This window comes from Perissodus microlepis, chromosome 1 (genome assembly GCF_051167445.1).
Source record: "Perissodus microlepis isolate ML-2025 ecotype Zambia chromosome 1, ASM5116744v1, whole genome shotgun sequence".
NCBI lineage: Eukaryota > Metazoa > Chordata > Actinopteri > Cichliformes > Cichlidae > Perissodus > Perissodus microlepis.
In genome coordinates, this window is record NC_140461.1 from 11,544,438 (window position 1) to 11,561,942 (window position 17,505).

The 17,505-nt window shown below is 39.9% G+C and overlaps 1 protein-coding gene across 3 annotated transcripts in view; it reads right to left on the reverse strand.

Annotated features, from left to right (window-relative positions):
- The window catches only part of unc13c (unc-13 homolog C (C. elegans)), a 115,280-nt gene that overhangs the window by 83,228 nt on the left and 14,547 nt on the right, over positions 1 to 17,505 (reverse strand). For 2 of the 3 annotated variants that reach the window (XM_084929926.1, XM_084929938.1), the window contains exons 3-6: positions 8,472 to 8,494; positions 7,891 to 7,937; positions 6,419 to 6,497; positions 3,661 to 3,732 (exon numbers count right to left, since the gene is read on the reverse strand). In XM_084929926.1, coding sequence (XP_084786052.1) covers positions 3,661 to 3,732; positions 6,419 to 6,497; positions 7,891 to 7,937; positions 8,472 to 8,494 — 221 coding nt within the window. The remainder of the gene's footprint in view (positions 1 to 3,660; positions 3,733 to 6,418; positions 6,498 to 7,890; positions 7,938 to 8,471; positions 8,495 to 17,505) is intronic. The other variant, XM_084929933.1, reaches the window with a different exon arrangement.

A 17,505-nucleotide genomic window follows, 5' to 3' on the forward strand; every position in this document is an offset into this window, starting at 1 on the left:
ATTTCTTTCAGAGACATCTCACTAACGGTTTTTCTCAGTGAACCCACTTAGCTGGCAAATAATTGATTTATTTTTCTAATCTAACCACAGAGCAAATGCTTTGAGTCGCAGTGAAAATGTGCAAAACTCAGTTTGTCTGTTTCTTTGGCCATTACACAAGTAATATTTTATTACTGGTTCCACTATCACTCTCTGTTCCTTCCTCTGCCACACATCACACAGTGCAGCAGATGTGAGCAGAGTGTTGCATGTGTGAGTCCCAAGTGTTAAACTGTGAGGTAACCCTGGTGATTTTGTGCAAGACACTACTGGATTGATTGGCAGCCTGTGCCTGTGCCTGAGAGCAACATGACAGAGAGGAATCTAATCTCAGCTCCTCCTTTCACCCCTCCTTTTCAATTTCACCACCTATTGTCCTTGTCAACCACTTCATTGACACAGCCATCCTGCTCATTCTGTTTCAGCCTTCTACATCGCTAATCTCTTGCACTAACCAGTCTATTGTATCCCCTCTAACAAGGCTTTTTATTTTTTAAGCACAAATACATTTTAGACAATTGCAGGTTTATGTCAGTTAGATTTGAAAAACTGCATAAAATCATTTGGATCAAAATCACAAGCAAGCATTTTAAAATCAACAGAGCATATTTTGCCACTAACGACCTCCCTGATTATATCTGAACTGACTTAAAGCAACACATCACATCTCATTTCCAGGTACTCTTTGAAACGTGCCAGATCGTAGCTTCATTTCTTCTTTGTAAAAGTCCCTGCCTTGTCTCAGCAGGTAAGCATGGCCTCACTTTATGTTGGCAGTCACCGTTAAAAGGCTTGAGTGCTGCAATCACATGCAGCTCAGAACATTGAGCGGACACACAGGCAGTTAGCCAGCCCACACATAATGTTTCTTTCTGCTCTAAAAAGCAGATGCATGGGAAACACGACACAGAAAGAAACAGCATAGGGAGATAGGGAAGTCTATATGTTCTTAAAATAAAATGAGTCACAATAAATTGCATTGTATTAAAAAAAACAAACAACTGGAAGGCGTAGTCCGGAGAAACAATGAGAGGATGGAAGAAGTAAGCACTATAAGTAGAGTGAAACATTTCTCCAGGGAAGGCAGTTTGTTCACCACGGCTGCCTGCGCAGTGACATCACAGCCCCAGGGTCAAAATGACAAATCCCTTTTTGCCCTGATCTTCTCTCATTCTCTCTTAATTCCTGTCAATTTCTCACCCTTCCTTTACTACTCCATTCTCCTCACTTAAATAGCATATGGTTGTTTACTGAGTGCTCTCAGAGTTCTCACAGGAAAGCACTCTCCTGGACTTAATGCAGCAGATAAAACTCTGACATCTGCTCGTCCTACTTTCTAAGACCACACAATCTATAGCTCTGCTCAGAAGTCAGCTCCCCCTGACCAATATTAAGACCAGTTTGCTCCTAATCAGCATACAGCTCTTCGAACCCCTAAAGTCTTCACACCACAGCACAAAGTTATTCAAGAATCAGCTCTCTGTACACCAATTAGGATGCTGCATCATTCACATCATTTCTCCTTCATCTAGGTCATGAGTTGTTCATCCCTAAAGCTCCTTTAAAACGATCCATGGTTATTAGTAAGCAATCAAGACCCCTGTCACCATAGGGAAACTGGCCATGTGGACCAAGAGGAACAAGTCAAGCGTGTGAAACTTATGAGCGACACAAGCATGTGCACAATCAGTGTGCACGAACTGAGAGCTGCATTTAGGACCTTTTGAAAAGATTAAATCTTTGAGCAATATGTATACAGAGCGCATTTGAATCCAGTAATCTTGTAGGCTTAGGCGTCCCCTTGTTGCACATCAACGGATGTGAAATTGTCTGCTTGTTTGTCTCGCTAAGAAGCTGCTTTCTCCTGCTGTTTCCCTCCTGTTACGCTGTCTTCCCTCTGGGAGGGAAGAATTACAATCCATTAATGCAGAGAGAGCTTTAGAGGTCACAAAAGTGTCTCACACCATCAACTGAGACATTTTGCCCTTTCTTTAGATCTCAGTCATCCTCAATATGCAGTGCTCATTATTAATAGTCAAAATAAAATAGTAGGACCACTGCTTAATTTCTGAACTTGGCCACATAGTAGCTGGTCACAAAGACCAATTCTTTAAACCGAAGCTGTCTATTTGTAGACAGACAGACCAGCATGCAGACAGATCACAGTATGCTATATGTACATGTAAGAAGTAAAGTGGCCTAGTAATGGAATCCTCACATTTTGGAACTCCGTGTTCCTGCCAACATGACCCAGCACCCTGAAGTACAATGGCTGCAGCACAGCTCTAAAAGTTTATAAGCATTTCAGTACCAGACTTTCGAAATACAGCCCCCCCAAAATAGTCATAAGGTGGATCTAGCACCCTTTGTCCCTGTGTTAAGAGATATACTCTAAAACACTTCTTCAGTAGAGAATCAGAGAAGAGAAACTGTCAGGGTCCTGGGTCTGAGCGACCCAGGATCCCTGGGCAGTCATGGACTGGTGATATTATAGGTATTTTTGGTGTTGCTGCTGCTCTTCTCCGTGTGTGTGTGTGTGCGCAGGTGTGTATGTACACTGGTTTACAGGCGCCTTCAGGCCTGGTGGGTGTGGCCCGGCTAGGGGACTGGCCACACCCGAAGCTACACACCTGCCGCTGATCAGGGCTCATCGGGGGAGCTACTTAGGAGAGGCTTGGAGCTCCCACCGACGCGGGATCATTCCATGAGACTCCACGTTAGTCATCCAGTTGAACTGAGTTAGTGTGTGTATGCCCGCGGTTATGTGTCCTGACGGCTGCGTCTATTGTGTCCCCAGGAGAAGTGTGGAGCGCCAGACAGCAGCCAGCACGAGGAGTGCTGAGACACGGGAGCGGAGAGCACTGAGACACGGACTATTCACGGAGAGACACGACACGGGAGTCAGGGAAAGCACGGGGGTTTATTGTTGTTTTGTACCATACACTGTAAATAAACGCACTGTTTGTACATAGAGCACCGCGCCTGGGTCCTCCTTCCCCACACCTCCCACGGTTTGCCATGCCAAACCGTGACAGAAACACACAGAATTTCTTGCTAGCAAGGGCAGCCTCCAGAACTGACACTCCAAGAGTGAGGCTCAGAGACTCGCACTGAGGACTGCCCTGGTCTTTATTTATATGCTTCAGTGAGCGTTTGTTCCTTACATTGGAATGTGGAGGTGTACGTGTGTGTGTGTGTGTGTGTGAGACCCCATAAACGACTTCCCTTAACCTGCTGGTCTGGAAAATCCACCAGTTCATCTATATGTAAAAAAGCACTTAGACTAAAACTGACATAGCTACGTTAATCCTACCGTAAAACAATAAAACAAGGTACGACCTTTCCCATGCTCCTAGGATGTGGGGGTGAACGCCAGAACACCCTGGAATGTTACAGACCTCCTAGGATGAGACATTCTTTCAATATGCCACCAACTATATACTTCTAAACACAAATGATTACATGCAGTATTCTACCATATGCAAACTTATATCATTAAAAGATTATACTGACTACTAAGTACAATTTTCCATTGACACCCTGTAAAGCCTTCCATGTTCCATTAATAGTACATAATAGCCACACATCGCAATAACCACATAATGACTTCCATGTACTCACCAGTTCCTCGTTATTCAGGGTGGACCTGTTCACCAGAGCGAACGAGATGCCTGCCTTTCGAGCAGTTAGGGTCTGATGGAAGAAGAGGAGGATTAAAAAGAGATGAATTCACCAACCCATTTTACCTATCTGGACTTTTATGCAGTATTTTGGGGGGATTTAGACACAGCTTTAAACTATGTGTTAAGGAGTAGAAATATTTAATTAAATGTAGAACAGATTGACTACCACATGCAGATTTACTTTAGTAGTTTAATTGAACATTTGAAAACATTTTTTTTAAACAGAGAATATTACTTTAGCACAGGGGGAAAAGAAAGCAAGCTTACCAAAGCCTGTAATATCCAAGAGATCATGAATAAAGAATGAAAGAAAAAATGAGAGAAACTGAATTAGACAAAGAGTAGGAGGGGGAACACTGAAAGCATAAACAGCAGAGGAATTGAATTTCTAATCCATAGTGAGAGCATAGGTGCTTCAACTGCCATGCAGGACTGCTGCTTAGGGCACAGAGCTCTAGAAAGATTCAACTATTTATCAAGAGAGATTAAACAGCGGTTGCATGATTCTTTATCCATTCATGCACTAGAAGTAACTAAACTGCAGTCATGCTTGACATTTATATTCAGTTTTCTGTTGGATGAAGCTTTGATCATATTTTCTGCTGTCTGCTCTGCACATTAGTTTGACACAAACAGAGAAACACATGGCACACACACGCACACACACACACTCACGTATGAGTGAAGCCAGCTGTACTGCACAACACCGACTCACACTCAGGCACACGCACGCACACATCTGCCCAGACAGTCACAAACTTATGTGAACAAAAACCAATAGACACCCACACAAGGCACTCTCACAAACACTGACATGTAACACACATACATTCACACTAATACACACATTTACTTAAATTAGCTGTCATAGTAATATCCACTGAGTTTGGGTGAGCAGAGACTGATAAACATTTATCCCATACTGAGGAAAATTACATAACAGAGGAATGCAGACATGGACAGCTGACAATATTGGATCAGTCTTTACCACGACCCTCTTGTCTGCACAGCCCAGCTATGGTAAAGATCCATGGAAGCCATGGAGAATGTAGGAAGGAACGTGACCTCTACATGAACCGTGAGTGTTGATGTAAGTTTATCAACATGCACCAGCACTGGTGAGGTTGCTGCGGGCAATACAAGAAGACCCTGTGACCAGATGTTGTCTATTCAGCTACAATATAGCATTCAGTGCTTTGTGAATCAATCTTCAACTTTTGATGTTGTTGTTGTTTTTTGTTTTTTTTGCATCCCGCCATAATGTGGGGGAACTTTGCTGTCCGTTCCAATCAAACGCTGTTGCTGCCCTGAAGCAATCGCACAGCAAATGGGGGACATCGACAAAGGAGAGGCAATGAAAGGGGACCAATTAGTTTGCTGGCTACTGACTTCATCCCATGTGTAAAAGGCTTGCTCAGTGTCACTTTTACATGATTTAAAAGCCTCACACAGTTAAATCAGAAGTCAATGAAGTCTCTCGGATATATTTTTGGGCTGAGTTGTCAACATTTCAAGTTAAATACAATTTTTCAACACCTGCCGAGCAACAGAAAAAGCAAGAAAAATGGCGAACATCGGCGAGGCTGAAATCTGACAACTCACTGAAAAATATTACCCATAGCTGTTATGGGTCTTTGTAGGAATGGCAAATATACACCAAAATCCAGAAGAAAATTTAAAAAACGACAACCCATACTTACCAAGACATTGTTGGTTATTAATTTCATGAGAGATATGGACAAATACAGCATCAACTCATGTTGTTCACTGTGATATAAACATTCATCAGCATCTATGTGCATGACATCAAATTGCATTATCATTTACACAAAACTCATTTTGTAATATTTCAAAATAAAACCAATCAAGGAAGGGCATTCGACTTAACGAGTATACCAAGCAGTTTGTTTAAAGATCTGATTTGTGTTAATATTTGTTTGGCTTTGGCTAAAAAACATGAAGAGGACACAAAAACACATACAAGACAGACATAGTGTGCAGTACATAGTGGACAAACAATTATAGACACACATGAATACTACTGGCATCACAACAGACTGTTGTCTTTCAGACAGACTAACCATGTGGCACAGTGCTAAAGTGGACTTGTTTGCAACATGCCGCTCTGCGGGATATCTTATGACACATTATGTTGCAATAAAAGCAAATGGCGGCGCATCATAGTGATGCAATGTCTTAAACACTCTCTCCAGTCTAATTAATTAAGCGACAGCATTATGGCTAAGGTTAGATTTTAAATACCCACAAGGCACTGCTCTAACAGAATAGCCAGAGATTTAGGTGTTTGCTTTTATTACCCATCACCTTTTTATTGGCTTAATTTTGCCACAGTGAATGTCTAAGTGACACCTAAATTTATTTCGAATAAAATGTCTGTATAGTCGGCTCATTTTTAATTACAACAATCATAAGCTATAAGAACTTAAAATGCAAACCTGACACAGTCAGATTTTAATGACAAATTCTTGGAGGTTGTTATATACAGGATAGTACAGGACAATGATGAGAAACAAACAGTGCCACTTTGAAACACTGTAACAGTATTTTTGTCTACTACAGGGGACCACCTGCTCATACTTACACTGAGAATGATTCCACTACCGTGTTAAAACATGGGGTCACTTAGATAGATTTGACATAAATCACACATAACCTTGTTGAGGCAGATGACTCACCAGGTCTCGGACAAGAGGCACTGTCCTCTTGCGACGTAAATCTGGCATGCTGTCAATACCATAAAGAATACTGCCAGCCCTGGAGAAGCAGACAGATTTAAGGTGTATTAATATCATAATAATGCCATGCTGTGGGAGACATTACTACAGTGAAAGGGGGGCCTTGATTTACACAACTGTCAAACCCCATGGATCATGCCTCCTTCTGAACCTGTCTTACCCCCTTCCACTTTGCTTGTTGTGAACAAACACTAGTAATAGAAATAATCCCTCTAACCCCCTGCTGTACCCATAACCTCCACTTCTTCCATGTTATCTATTTTTTTCTAAGACATACCAGGGGTGATGGCTATTACTGACACATATTATACTTGTTATTATTTATATTATATACAATTAATACATGTTGAGTCTAAAACTCAACTTGTACTCAATAAAACTGAAATATTGAGGGCCCATTGCAGAAAAAAAAATTATGCAAATTTTCTCTGCACCTCAAAAAACATGAACTTTAATATTAATTTGTGTCATGTTTAAACACTTCAGCTCCAGTTATCTGGCTCTCTCTATTTTTCAATTCCCTTGTGCTCACTACTTCCCCACATGTCTTACTCCAATCCCACGAGGCTCTGAGTGGCATCACCTCAACTGTCACTCAAAGACTCCACAATGACCTCAACCTAACATCGAGGCCCCAATGCCTCCATACAGATAAAGCTCCTCAAGCTTTTCTGTCAGCCCTCTCGACGACATCAGTGATTTGACCCTGAAGATACACAGCATGACAAACTGCACAGTCCTTTTCCTCATCCAGGAGACCTGAGCTTCCCCTCTCTTAATGCTTGGTGTATCCTGCTGTTACACTGCATTGTCTACACTGTCATGATATGCAGTGGGGTAAACTGAGGCTACATTTGACAGTTTATCACATATATCTAAGCAGTTGGGTTCATACGCTTGCATGGACACTCGCATTTCTTAACAGGTAGTTAATCAAATATGTGACATATATAAATAGTGTGAAGTCATCCTCCTTCTAGCAATCTTGACAGGCCTGTAGGTTTATCTAAATGAAAATTCATTTTCATGGTCGCAATGAAAAAAAATTGCATGTATGGACTGAGGAGTCAAATCTAATTTAAAAAACATGTTTAAAAAGGCTTTGATACTACATAATGTTGTTTCCACTGGAAGTTGCGCTTGTATCACCATCTTTGGTGTTGTTGAATATTCCTATAGATTTCATTCAGGATTCATTGAATGGCATGTTTGCCTTTTAATGGCTGCATTATCCCCCTATGGTATTTGACCAAATAGCAAGCGTGGTAGTTTAACTGGGGCTGTATGCCAGCGAAGCAGCATGCCTGTAGCCTTTCAGCTACAGGTGAGTGAGCATGAGGGTACAAACAGCACAGCAGCTCCAATTTGAGTAATTGTGAACCAATCAGATCAGTACGTGAGCTACCACTCACCCCCCGGTCTGCAAGCCGAGCACTTTGGGATCCAAAAGACTGCGAGGCTTCAGAGAGAAGAAACACATAGTGTAAAACAAGAACTACAAAGAAGAAAGCACTCAAACACGCACAAGGAAAATGGGAGACAATTTAGATAGAAGAAATAAACACTATAATAACAAGAACGTGGGAAAATAGGTACAATAGGAGGGCAATTCAGGACAAGATAAATGATAGGAGCAGAATAATACCGCACAGGGAGAAGAGAGGAAAGCACCACAGGCAAAAGACAAAATAATTCCACATCAGTGTAGTTTGTGAGTTTTGCCACTCTCTGCGCTTTAGGCCACATTTGCCTATTGTGTAATGCTCCCTTCTCACTGACCAAATGTGAAATTTGAAACATGTATAATTTTCTAAAAAAAAAAAGGAATAAAGGGATAACCAACAGAAGGGCACATGCTGCAATTATCTATCACACCTACAAATATCACTTTGATCACACACACATTATAAACTCCACATTCACAAAAACACACATGCACATGCACAGTAATCACAAGTGTCCAATTATCTGATGATAAACAGTGGCTTAAAACCTGAGTATCCAAAGCACTGGTGTCTGAAAGAAGAAAATGACAAGAACATGAAGTTTTAGAAAGGATCAACTCACTAGAATAGTAAACACTTATTTAGGACATGGATCTATTATTACTGCCAGATTACACAATTCTGTTTTGCCAAACAATTTATGTCGAAATGAAGAGAGAGTTAACACTTTAGAGGGAATTGCTAAGAACAGAAAAAGACAGTAGAACCAGCATAAAAAAGAGGGTTCCCAGCTAAGGGCTAATAGATGAAGATTATTTCTTGGACACAGAGTAAATAAATGCAGTTTGAAAGAAAAATGGCTGTGATCGATAACATTACCTGAGTTAGGAAGACATGGGACATTATGTAAGCAGTTGGTATCGTGTTGCTATTTTAGAGACAAACTGCAAGAGGGCAAGCCCTTTAAATAAGTCAGACCGGAGAGGTGTAATTACTGTGCTATTGATCCATAGGTGATAAATGGCAGCGTAAACATGATCTTATGTGAACAAATAGAAAGCAGCTGTTCACAAGAGAAAGATCAAATTGCCAGCCTGATTAAAACAATAAACCTACTGTTGGTTTTCTTGTTACTGCATCACTAATAGAGAGAGAATTAAAGGTAAAAAATAAGATAACGACTTGATTTTGTTTCTATGATTTTGATTTTGATTATGATTTTAATCCTACACATTTATTGAAAATGAAGTGGTTGACTTTATCACAACTATTTTATAGTTATAGTTAATGTTTTAAGATAAGTGACTGCCATGGAAGCGTTTCAAAGCGTTAAAAATGTTACGCAACATTGTATAAATTCTTGAAAAGGTTGATTTTGTACAGGAACATTTTTGGTAGAGCTAGGAAAATATATTGTTACTCTACACACAAAGAGGAGCTCAGCAGTCAGTGGGTACCATGGACAGCGACCAACTAAACTACTTTGTGCACAGCTATACGAGATAGAGCCATCTCCTCCACCTTCAAGTCTGTAGCTGCTCTAGATAAAACCACAGCACAAAGATAGGCTATAGGCTGCAGATATAAACCTCAATTCATAGGTGCCTTAAATCTGTGGAACAAAAACGTAACTGATTGGTAGGAAAGCTCAGCGCATGTGTGTGTGTGTGTGTGTGTGTGTGTGTGCGCGTGTGTGTGTGTGTGTGTACATGCCTATCTGTGTGTGTGATGTGGGCAAACAGCAGCAATAAATCCAGCATTATGGTCCTGACACACATGGTCACACCGTACATAGATCAGGGTTCTGAAGCAGAAAAGCTTCACATAGCTTTCAGTATTACCAGGACTGATCAAAGCCCCTACACATCCAAGAACGCTTGTTCTACTGTGGACACCAAGTATAGGTTTAAACATAAAGAAACTAGCGTGTTTGCGCATTTTTACTCATTTTTTTTCACCTTACATCACAATGAGTTTACCATCATCTGAGTGTATGAGAGCAAAAGGACATTTTCAAGCAGCTCATGACAGATACAGGAAATTAAACTAGGAATGTAGAGCTGATCCCGTGACAGTTTCTCATAACCCTTCTCCTTACACTGAAGATTCACATATGAGTGTTAGGAAGACTGAAAAAATTGGAAATGAACAAATCCCCAAATATGGTTGTTTAATGTGTTCCGAAAAGCTGAAGTCTGAAAGCTTTAACTAGTTTTGCAGCAAGGTATGTTGAATAAGTCTGACATTAACATTACTTAGATAACATCTGTGGCTATATCATATTGCATTTCCAATATACAGTACCATGCTTTACTCCCAGAGTATGTATGTTTGGCTATATTTCCTTCATCGACAGCTTATCAGTGTTCTTAAACGGTTGTATATTGATGTCAGGGAACATTTTTGGTTTCAATAGATCCATATAGCCTATATCATTTACAATCATCTTACTGCTGACTTCAACCCTGATTTTGGGTTCAATAATAAAATCTAATGCTTTAGAGATTCACATTTTACTTGTGTACGAACTGAGGTTTTGTTTCTAATAGCCTGCAACAGACCAGAACACAATTTACTGCAAGTGAGCGACCATCTTTGAACAGAGGCGGTGGTTTACGACACCAACTGTCTGCCACCTACAATCCAGTTTTGAGATATCTTCCCAGACGCTTTAACACCCACTCACACCCTGGGCCATCTGACCTCAGGAAATCACATGGTAGGGTGGGGCCAGGTTTCACAATGAGCTCACCCGAAACCCTGGCTGATTGTCAGCCACACCCGTTTTCACACCTTGGCTCATGTGATTATGTAGAGGATCATCAGGGGGTCCTTTGTCCCTCGTTGGGGGGGATACCCCCACAGGGTTTAAATCTGGGACTCTCCACCATTTGACCCTTAGAACTGAAGAAGCTTCTCGGATGAGAGGTGAAACATCTTCAAGCGACTTAAAGAAGTTCAGACACTTTTCTTTCCAAGCTCCTTAGACTACGATGACCTGGATGACTGAGAACCTTCACAGACAACTTTCAATACTATTGATCTTCCTCAGTTACCTTCAGTAATCACGTCCTCCAAATAATTGATGTGTCTCCTAGGTCTCATTTTTACTAGACTAGGGATTCAATATTAAATGTTAAATATTATCAGGCTATGTACCACAGGCTTTTAAGATGGTTGTAATAATACATTTCTTTAAAAGCCTTTACTTCACCCAGCTGTCTTAGCTAATTACAGACCAATCACCAACTTTCTTTTTATTTAAAAATAATTTGAAAGAGTAGCTGTGAAACAGCTAACTCATCATATGCAAAGGAAGGGTTTGTTTAAAGAAATTCAGTCAGGATTCAGAATTAATCACAGTATAGAAACAGGACTCATTACTAATGACCTTCCTCTGACAGTGGACTCATCCCTGCACTATTCCTGTTAGACCTCAGTGCAGCATTCAATACTGCTGACCACAATATCTTACTATATTTTACTCCTCCCTTCACTGCCAACCAGTTGTAGCAGTTCTACGTATTTATATAAACAAGCCTACCAATCCCATGTTCCTACTTTTCTCAATTTCATATAACTATGAACTATAAACATTTAAATAAAAATCATTTATGTACGCTAAAGAACTCCTAATTTATTATGACTATGACAAGTCTTAATGCTCTACTGCAGTACAAACTTTTATAGTGACAAATGCATGTTTGCACTGGCTAGACTGAATTGCTCAGATTGCTTAAAATTGCCCATATTTCCATTTGGTGGCAAAACAAGACAAACAGTCCAGCTCCTCCAGTTCCAGTAAGTCATCCCTAAACTGTGGGCCTGTTGTAGCTGCAGTCCAGGCTCCAGAGTAGTACTTGCAGTGTGCACAGGTTATTGTAGGATTTGATTACATCTTTCACTGTGTATTTATTATTATCAGCCTCAGATACCCAAGGTTAGCAATAAGCACTAAAAAATAAATAATGACTTCCAGCAACTTGCCTTAAATGTATATTAACAGAGCATTCTTTCCAATAGTTAGAAGTGCAACTCTACTTATACTTGAACTAACCCCCTACCTTTTAGTGTACGGTGCCAAAACTGAAAGGTTTACACACTAAAGAGAATGGGGCCATAATTAATTTTAAATATCATCCCCGTGTTTTCCTTTTTACACAATGGCTGCTGTGACAAGGACCTACTTACTGTGTGGATTCACTGAAGCTTGTGAAGACGTGACAGACTAAATTTAACGTACGCTAGACAAAATTATCAAAGAAGGCTTGTTGTAATTGAACTACAGTGTTGAAGAAAAAACAAATATAGTTAGAGTTAAAATAAAGTTAGATGGAAAACTAAGGTTATGTCCACACTAGCCCGGATAGATTTGAAAACTGCGCGTCCACTCCACGTCCACGTCCACGTCCACACTAGCATTTTCAGTCATTTTCAAAGAGTTGTGCGTCCACATTGAAACAGCGAAAAACGCTTACGTTCCAGTACTGTGCATGCGTGAAACGCAAGAAGATTCAACCTGCCTAATTTAGTCTGCCGTTTATTTACTTTCTGGCTTTTTGAAACGTCGTGGCAAAATATTGAGTTTTTTAAATGGACTAACAATGAGGTGGAGTTGTTGCTGCGAGCAACACAAAAGTACAAAGTTGCAAAAGTAAGTGAGAGTCAAAGAATTTGAAGAAAAGCTATCTGGAGCATGTACAGACTGATATTAATCTTTAATAGGGCTGTCAAAATTCAGAGCAAACAAAACAACTGCTGTATAATGCCCTCCACTATCTTAGTTTAACTAACATGCATCATCGTTTTAGAAAGTCTACGTTTTTGCTGTCCACACTGCAACGCGAAAGCACCGTTTCCAAATGTATGCGTTTTCGAGAGCGTTTTCAAAACCCTGTGTTCTCCATCAGCGAAAGTGCCGTCTCAGTGTGGACGGGAGGCCAAAACGGAAAGAAAACGATGCGTTTTCAAATGAAAATGCATTAGTGTGGACGTAGCCTAAAACAAGCTAGATGGCAGCAAAACTCTGGTTGTATTTGGCAATCCACTCAGGTTGGTGGGACACACACAGATGCAGTAAAGTGAAAAGAAAATGTCATATTATCAGCTGTCAAGTAAAAGCTCCATGTTTAATAACCTCAGAAATTACTTTATGGAAAATAAATCAGTGACAAAACATGTTAGAAAAAAAGAAAGGCATCCAGTGGGAGGTTCTGGCCTAATGGCTCTGGTGAAATATATTTCAAAGTGACATATGAATGTCTTAAGTGCCTGTGCAACCAATCTATTCAGAGCTTGTGCCTCTGATCACTCAAAATATACCACATGACCAATATGGAATAAAAGCATCAGCTATATTATATAAGCAATATTAGCGGCCACTGTTCCTCTCACTTTTGTTCTAACTATGACTACGTCTTTGAGGCTGTGGCAGGCTAATGTCAGTGAATTCATTCACTTATTCACAATATCATAGAAAAGAAATTTCTGAAGAAGTGAACCAAGATCAGCAAAGATGGGTTATCAGCCCCTATATATATAAGCAAAGTTTTGTTTGTGACATTGCAGCAACTATTGTCGTAACTTATACTAATAGAGAACAACGCTGGGGCAAGTAGAGGGTAAAAACTATAAGTATAAAAAGTATGAAAGGATATAGGGTATGATTTTTAACCAGAAAAGAAAGCCATTCAAAACAAACAAACAGATAAAACATGTAAAGGAAACCATTATTGATTTTCCAGTAGCTTTTAGTAAATTCAAACGCAATGGCAAACGTTGGCAATAATTATGAAACTGAAAAATATAAATGAAAAATATGAGGTGTATTGTCTGAGGAGGCAAAGAAAAAGAAAGTAAAGAAGAAAAGTAAAGCTGAACCTTGTATGGATAGTGCACAGCAACTAAAAAGGGTTCAAAAGAGATAACCCCTTGGCATTGTTTGCTTGATACAAGAGAGCATTTTAAAACATAAAGTGTCTTTTCAATGGCTGCATGGGGTGGATGCGTGTGTGGGGAGTTACCAATTGACACTTTAAGTGTTTAATCTGAAAACTGCAGCATCTCAAAGTTGGGAGTGTACATTACCTGTGGAGAACAAGCTTTTACTTTAGATCCATTTTTTCCCCCAGCAACAACACAAAGTCAATCAATATTTTGAATTGGAAGATAACACTTTAAACAACAGCAGGAGAGGCCCTCCATTCCCTTTATCTGCATTTTTCATATCCACACTTTCTTGAGAAATGGTGAACTAAGCATAAAGAGGGTCTACCTCCTTTGCTCCCCCAGGAACAAGCAGCAAACTTCAGTAGCGGTAGACCTCTATAAATATTCCAAGCAAGGCTGACCTGGTTACAGAATGCCCTTGGGAGTGTGAATTAGCATCTGAATACAGACGCTGCTGTAGCCAGTTGAAGACAGGCCTGGCAGGAGTGGCAGTACTGCTGAGACTCCTTTCACAGCTCCCACACAGACCAGCCAGCACGCTCCAGAGCACGAGAATGATGAGCACATATCAGCTACAAGAGATGAAGGCATAAAGCTAATGAGGGTGGGAGTAGGAGCGTGTGAGTGGGAGGAAATGTGGGGGGCATATAGATTGTGCATGCATCTATGCGTCCTTCTCCATAAGCACCACAAAATAATACAATTTTTTTTTAATTACAATTTGTGTGTATTTTTCAAAAAACTGTGAGGTAACATTTCAGGTGCCAAACACATCTGATAGTGTTTTAGATGACACCGGAAAGAGCAGGCAATTATATTTTTGGCTCGTTCTATTATGTGTTATAATATTTTATTAACACTTTTTACACAACTATATGATTGAAGTGCAGATTTTCCGCTTCCATTGAAAGGGTTTCACCAAGGTGCAGCAATAACTAGATGTTCAAAAAAAATTGGACAAATGAACATAATGTTAAACGCAAGGATTGTTTTAAAGACTTGACGACTGCCAAAAGTCTAGCACCCATGGACTGCACCAAATGCTGAGTTTCCTCCCTTTAGATGCATGCCTAGTTGGGTTAAAATCAGGTGAATGACTTGACCATAAAGCAATATCCCATTTCTTTGCCTTGAGAAACTCTTAGGATACTTTTGCAGTATGCACTGGATCATTATCCATTTGCACTGTGAAGCTTTCTTCAATCGGCCCTGCAGTATGTGGCTGAATCTGAGCAAAGCCTTGTCCACTTTACAATTGGTCCTGCTGCTTCTGTCAGCAGTCACATCTTCAATAAACACTAGTAACCTAATTCCACTGACAGTAATACATGCCAATGCTATAACATCACCACCACTATGTCTGAAAATGATGTGGAATGCTTCAGAATATTAGCTGTTTCTCTCCTTTACCATACTTCTCTCTTCCCATCATTCTAGTACAAGTTCATCTTGTATTCTTCTGTCCAAATAAGTCTCTTTTGTCTATTGTATCTTAACTTTTTAGATGTTTTTCTTAACCAAGGACAAAATTATGCAATTAACCACTTTAACCACTATCATCAATAGTATTGCAGGCCTTTTGATGATGCATTCCTACATTTTAAGGATGTACCAGATTGACCACTCAACGGAAGATTTTACTATCTGTCTGATAGGTTTATTATTGTTTGGGTTTTTTGGGTTTTTTTTTTTAGCCTAATGATGGCCTCCTTCACTGGCATGTCTTTGGACCTCATAGTAAAATTTCTGGTAAAAAGCTACAAAATACAAGTTAAACACTTGCAATCAACTCCTGATATTTTTTCTGCTTAATTTGTCATGGAATAATAATGGATCAGGGCTCGTCTTATATGAAAATACATGCTAAATGTCTGATTATTTTTGCTCCTAAACAGTTAACGTACTACTTTAGTTAAACATTTTGAATTAAAACTTTAGTCACATCTTGATTGGTTGATTTAAAACCACTGTGATGGTGTAAAGGGGCAAAATTTATAAAAATGCCTATTTCCCTAACAAATTATGCATCTAACTATATTTCAGAAACAGCTACTGGGAACCAAAGACTTTTTCTAATGATACTTACTTACTATAGCAATAAATAGTTATCATTTATATCCACATTGATGTTATTCTCTGATCAACATCATTATAAAACACATAAATAAACTAACCGAAAAGCTTGTGGCATGGAAAAATATGCAGCCAAAAGAAAACGAGTGCAAAGAAAAATCAATTTCACATGTCTGTGTGGTTACCACTCTCTTACATTTCCACTACACATTTCAGTCTTTGATAGGTTGTCACAAAACAAACCTGAATAATGAAGCAAAACAGCACAAACACATAAACATCATAGAAGGTTTTAAAATTTCTGTACTTTTAGGTGACAGAAGGAGACATGTGGCCTGGTCAAAACACAGAGAGCTGCACCCTAAAAGATCTTTAAATATAGTAAACATACCTTGTGTGCCACAGACTGCTCCCAAACACGAGGGGACAAATAATACCTCTAAAACACTTAAGTTGGCTTTATTAAACGTTAGATCTTTAGCTGGGAAAACATTTTTAATTAATGATTTAATCACTGAGCACAGCCTTGATTTTATGTTTTTAACTGAAACTTGGTTGGACCAAAGTAACAGTGGAGCTGTTCTCATCGAGACGACCCCTCCTAACTACAGTTTTATCAGTGAGGCCAGGGTGAGCAGGAGGGGGGGTTGCTGTCTTATTTAATGAACCATTTCAATGTAAGCAGCTATCTCCTGGAAGTTTTCAGTCTTTTGAATATGTGGCTTTACAGCTGAGTTGTGTTTCTTAATGTTTACAGGCCTCCCAAATACTGCACAGACTTTTTTAATGATCTCAGTGAACTGCTGTCTGTGATCTGTGTTGATTTCGACGGTGTAATTATTGTTGGGGATTTTAACATCCATGTGGACAACTCTCAGGACAAAGGGTCTAAAGACCTGAGTAACACTCTGGGCAACTTTGGGCTGACTCAGCATGTAACAGAGGCCACACATAATAGAGGACACACTCTTGACCTACTGATCTCCAAGGGCCTGATATTTCAAAGGTTACTGTGTCTGATGTGGGCCTGTCTGATCATTACTGTGTTTTCTTTGAAAGTAAAATTTCAGCCCACACAAATATATCAACAGCAGTGATCACAAAACGGTGTATAACCGAATAGAGTAGTGAGATCTTTAACCATGTCTTCCCATTAACACCTGACCTATCCAGAGGTTCAGTCAATGAGCTCGTCAATAGCTTCAATGCTAAAATATTAAATGTAATGGACACTATTGCTCCCATTAAGGTGACGGTTATCTCTGGAAGGAAAAAGTCTCCATGGAGAAACTCCACACTGGTGAAAAATGAAAAAAGAGAGTGTAGGAAAGCTGAGCGCAGATGGAGAAAAACAAACCTAGAGGTTCATTATGACAGCGGTCCCCAACCCCCGGGCCTCGGACCGGTACCGGTCCATGAGTCGTTTGGTACTGGGCCGCGAGAGTTGAGGCTCAGGTGTGAAATGTATAGTTTTCGGGGGTTTTATCGGTTTTCAGCGTTATTTTGTTATCGTTTTTATCGTTTACTCGGTTTTCCTGGGTCTTTTCACGTGTGTTATGA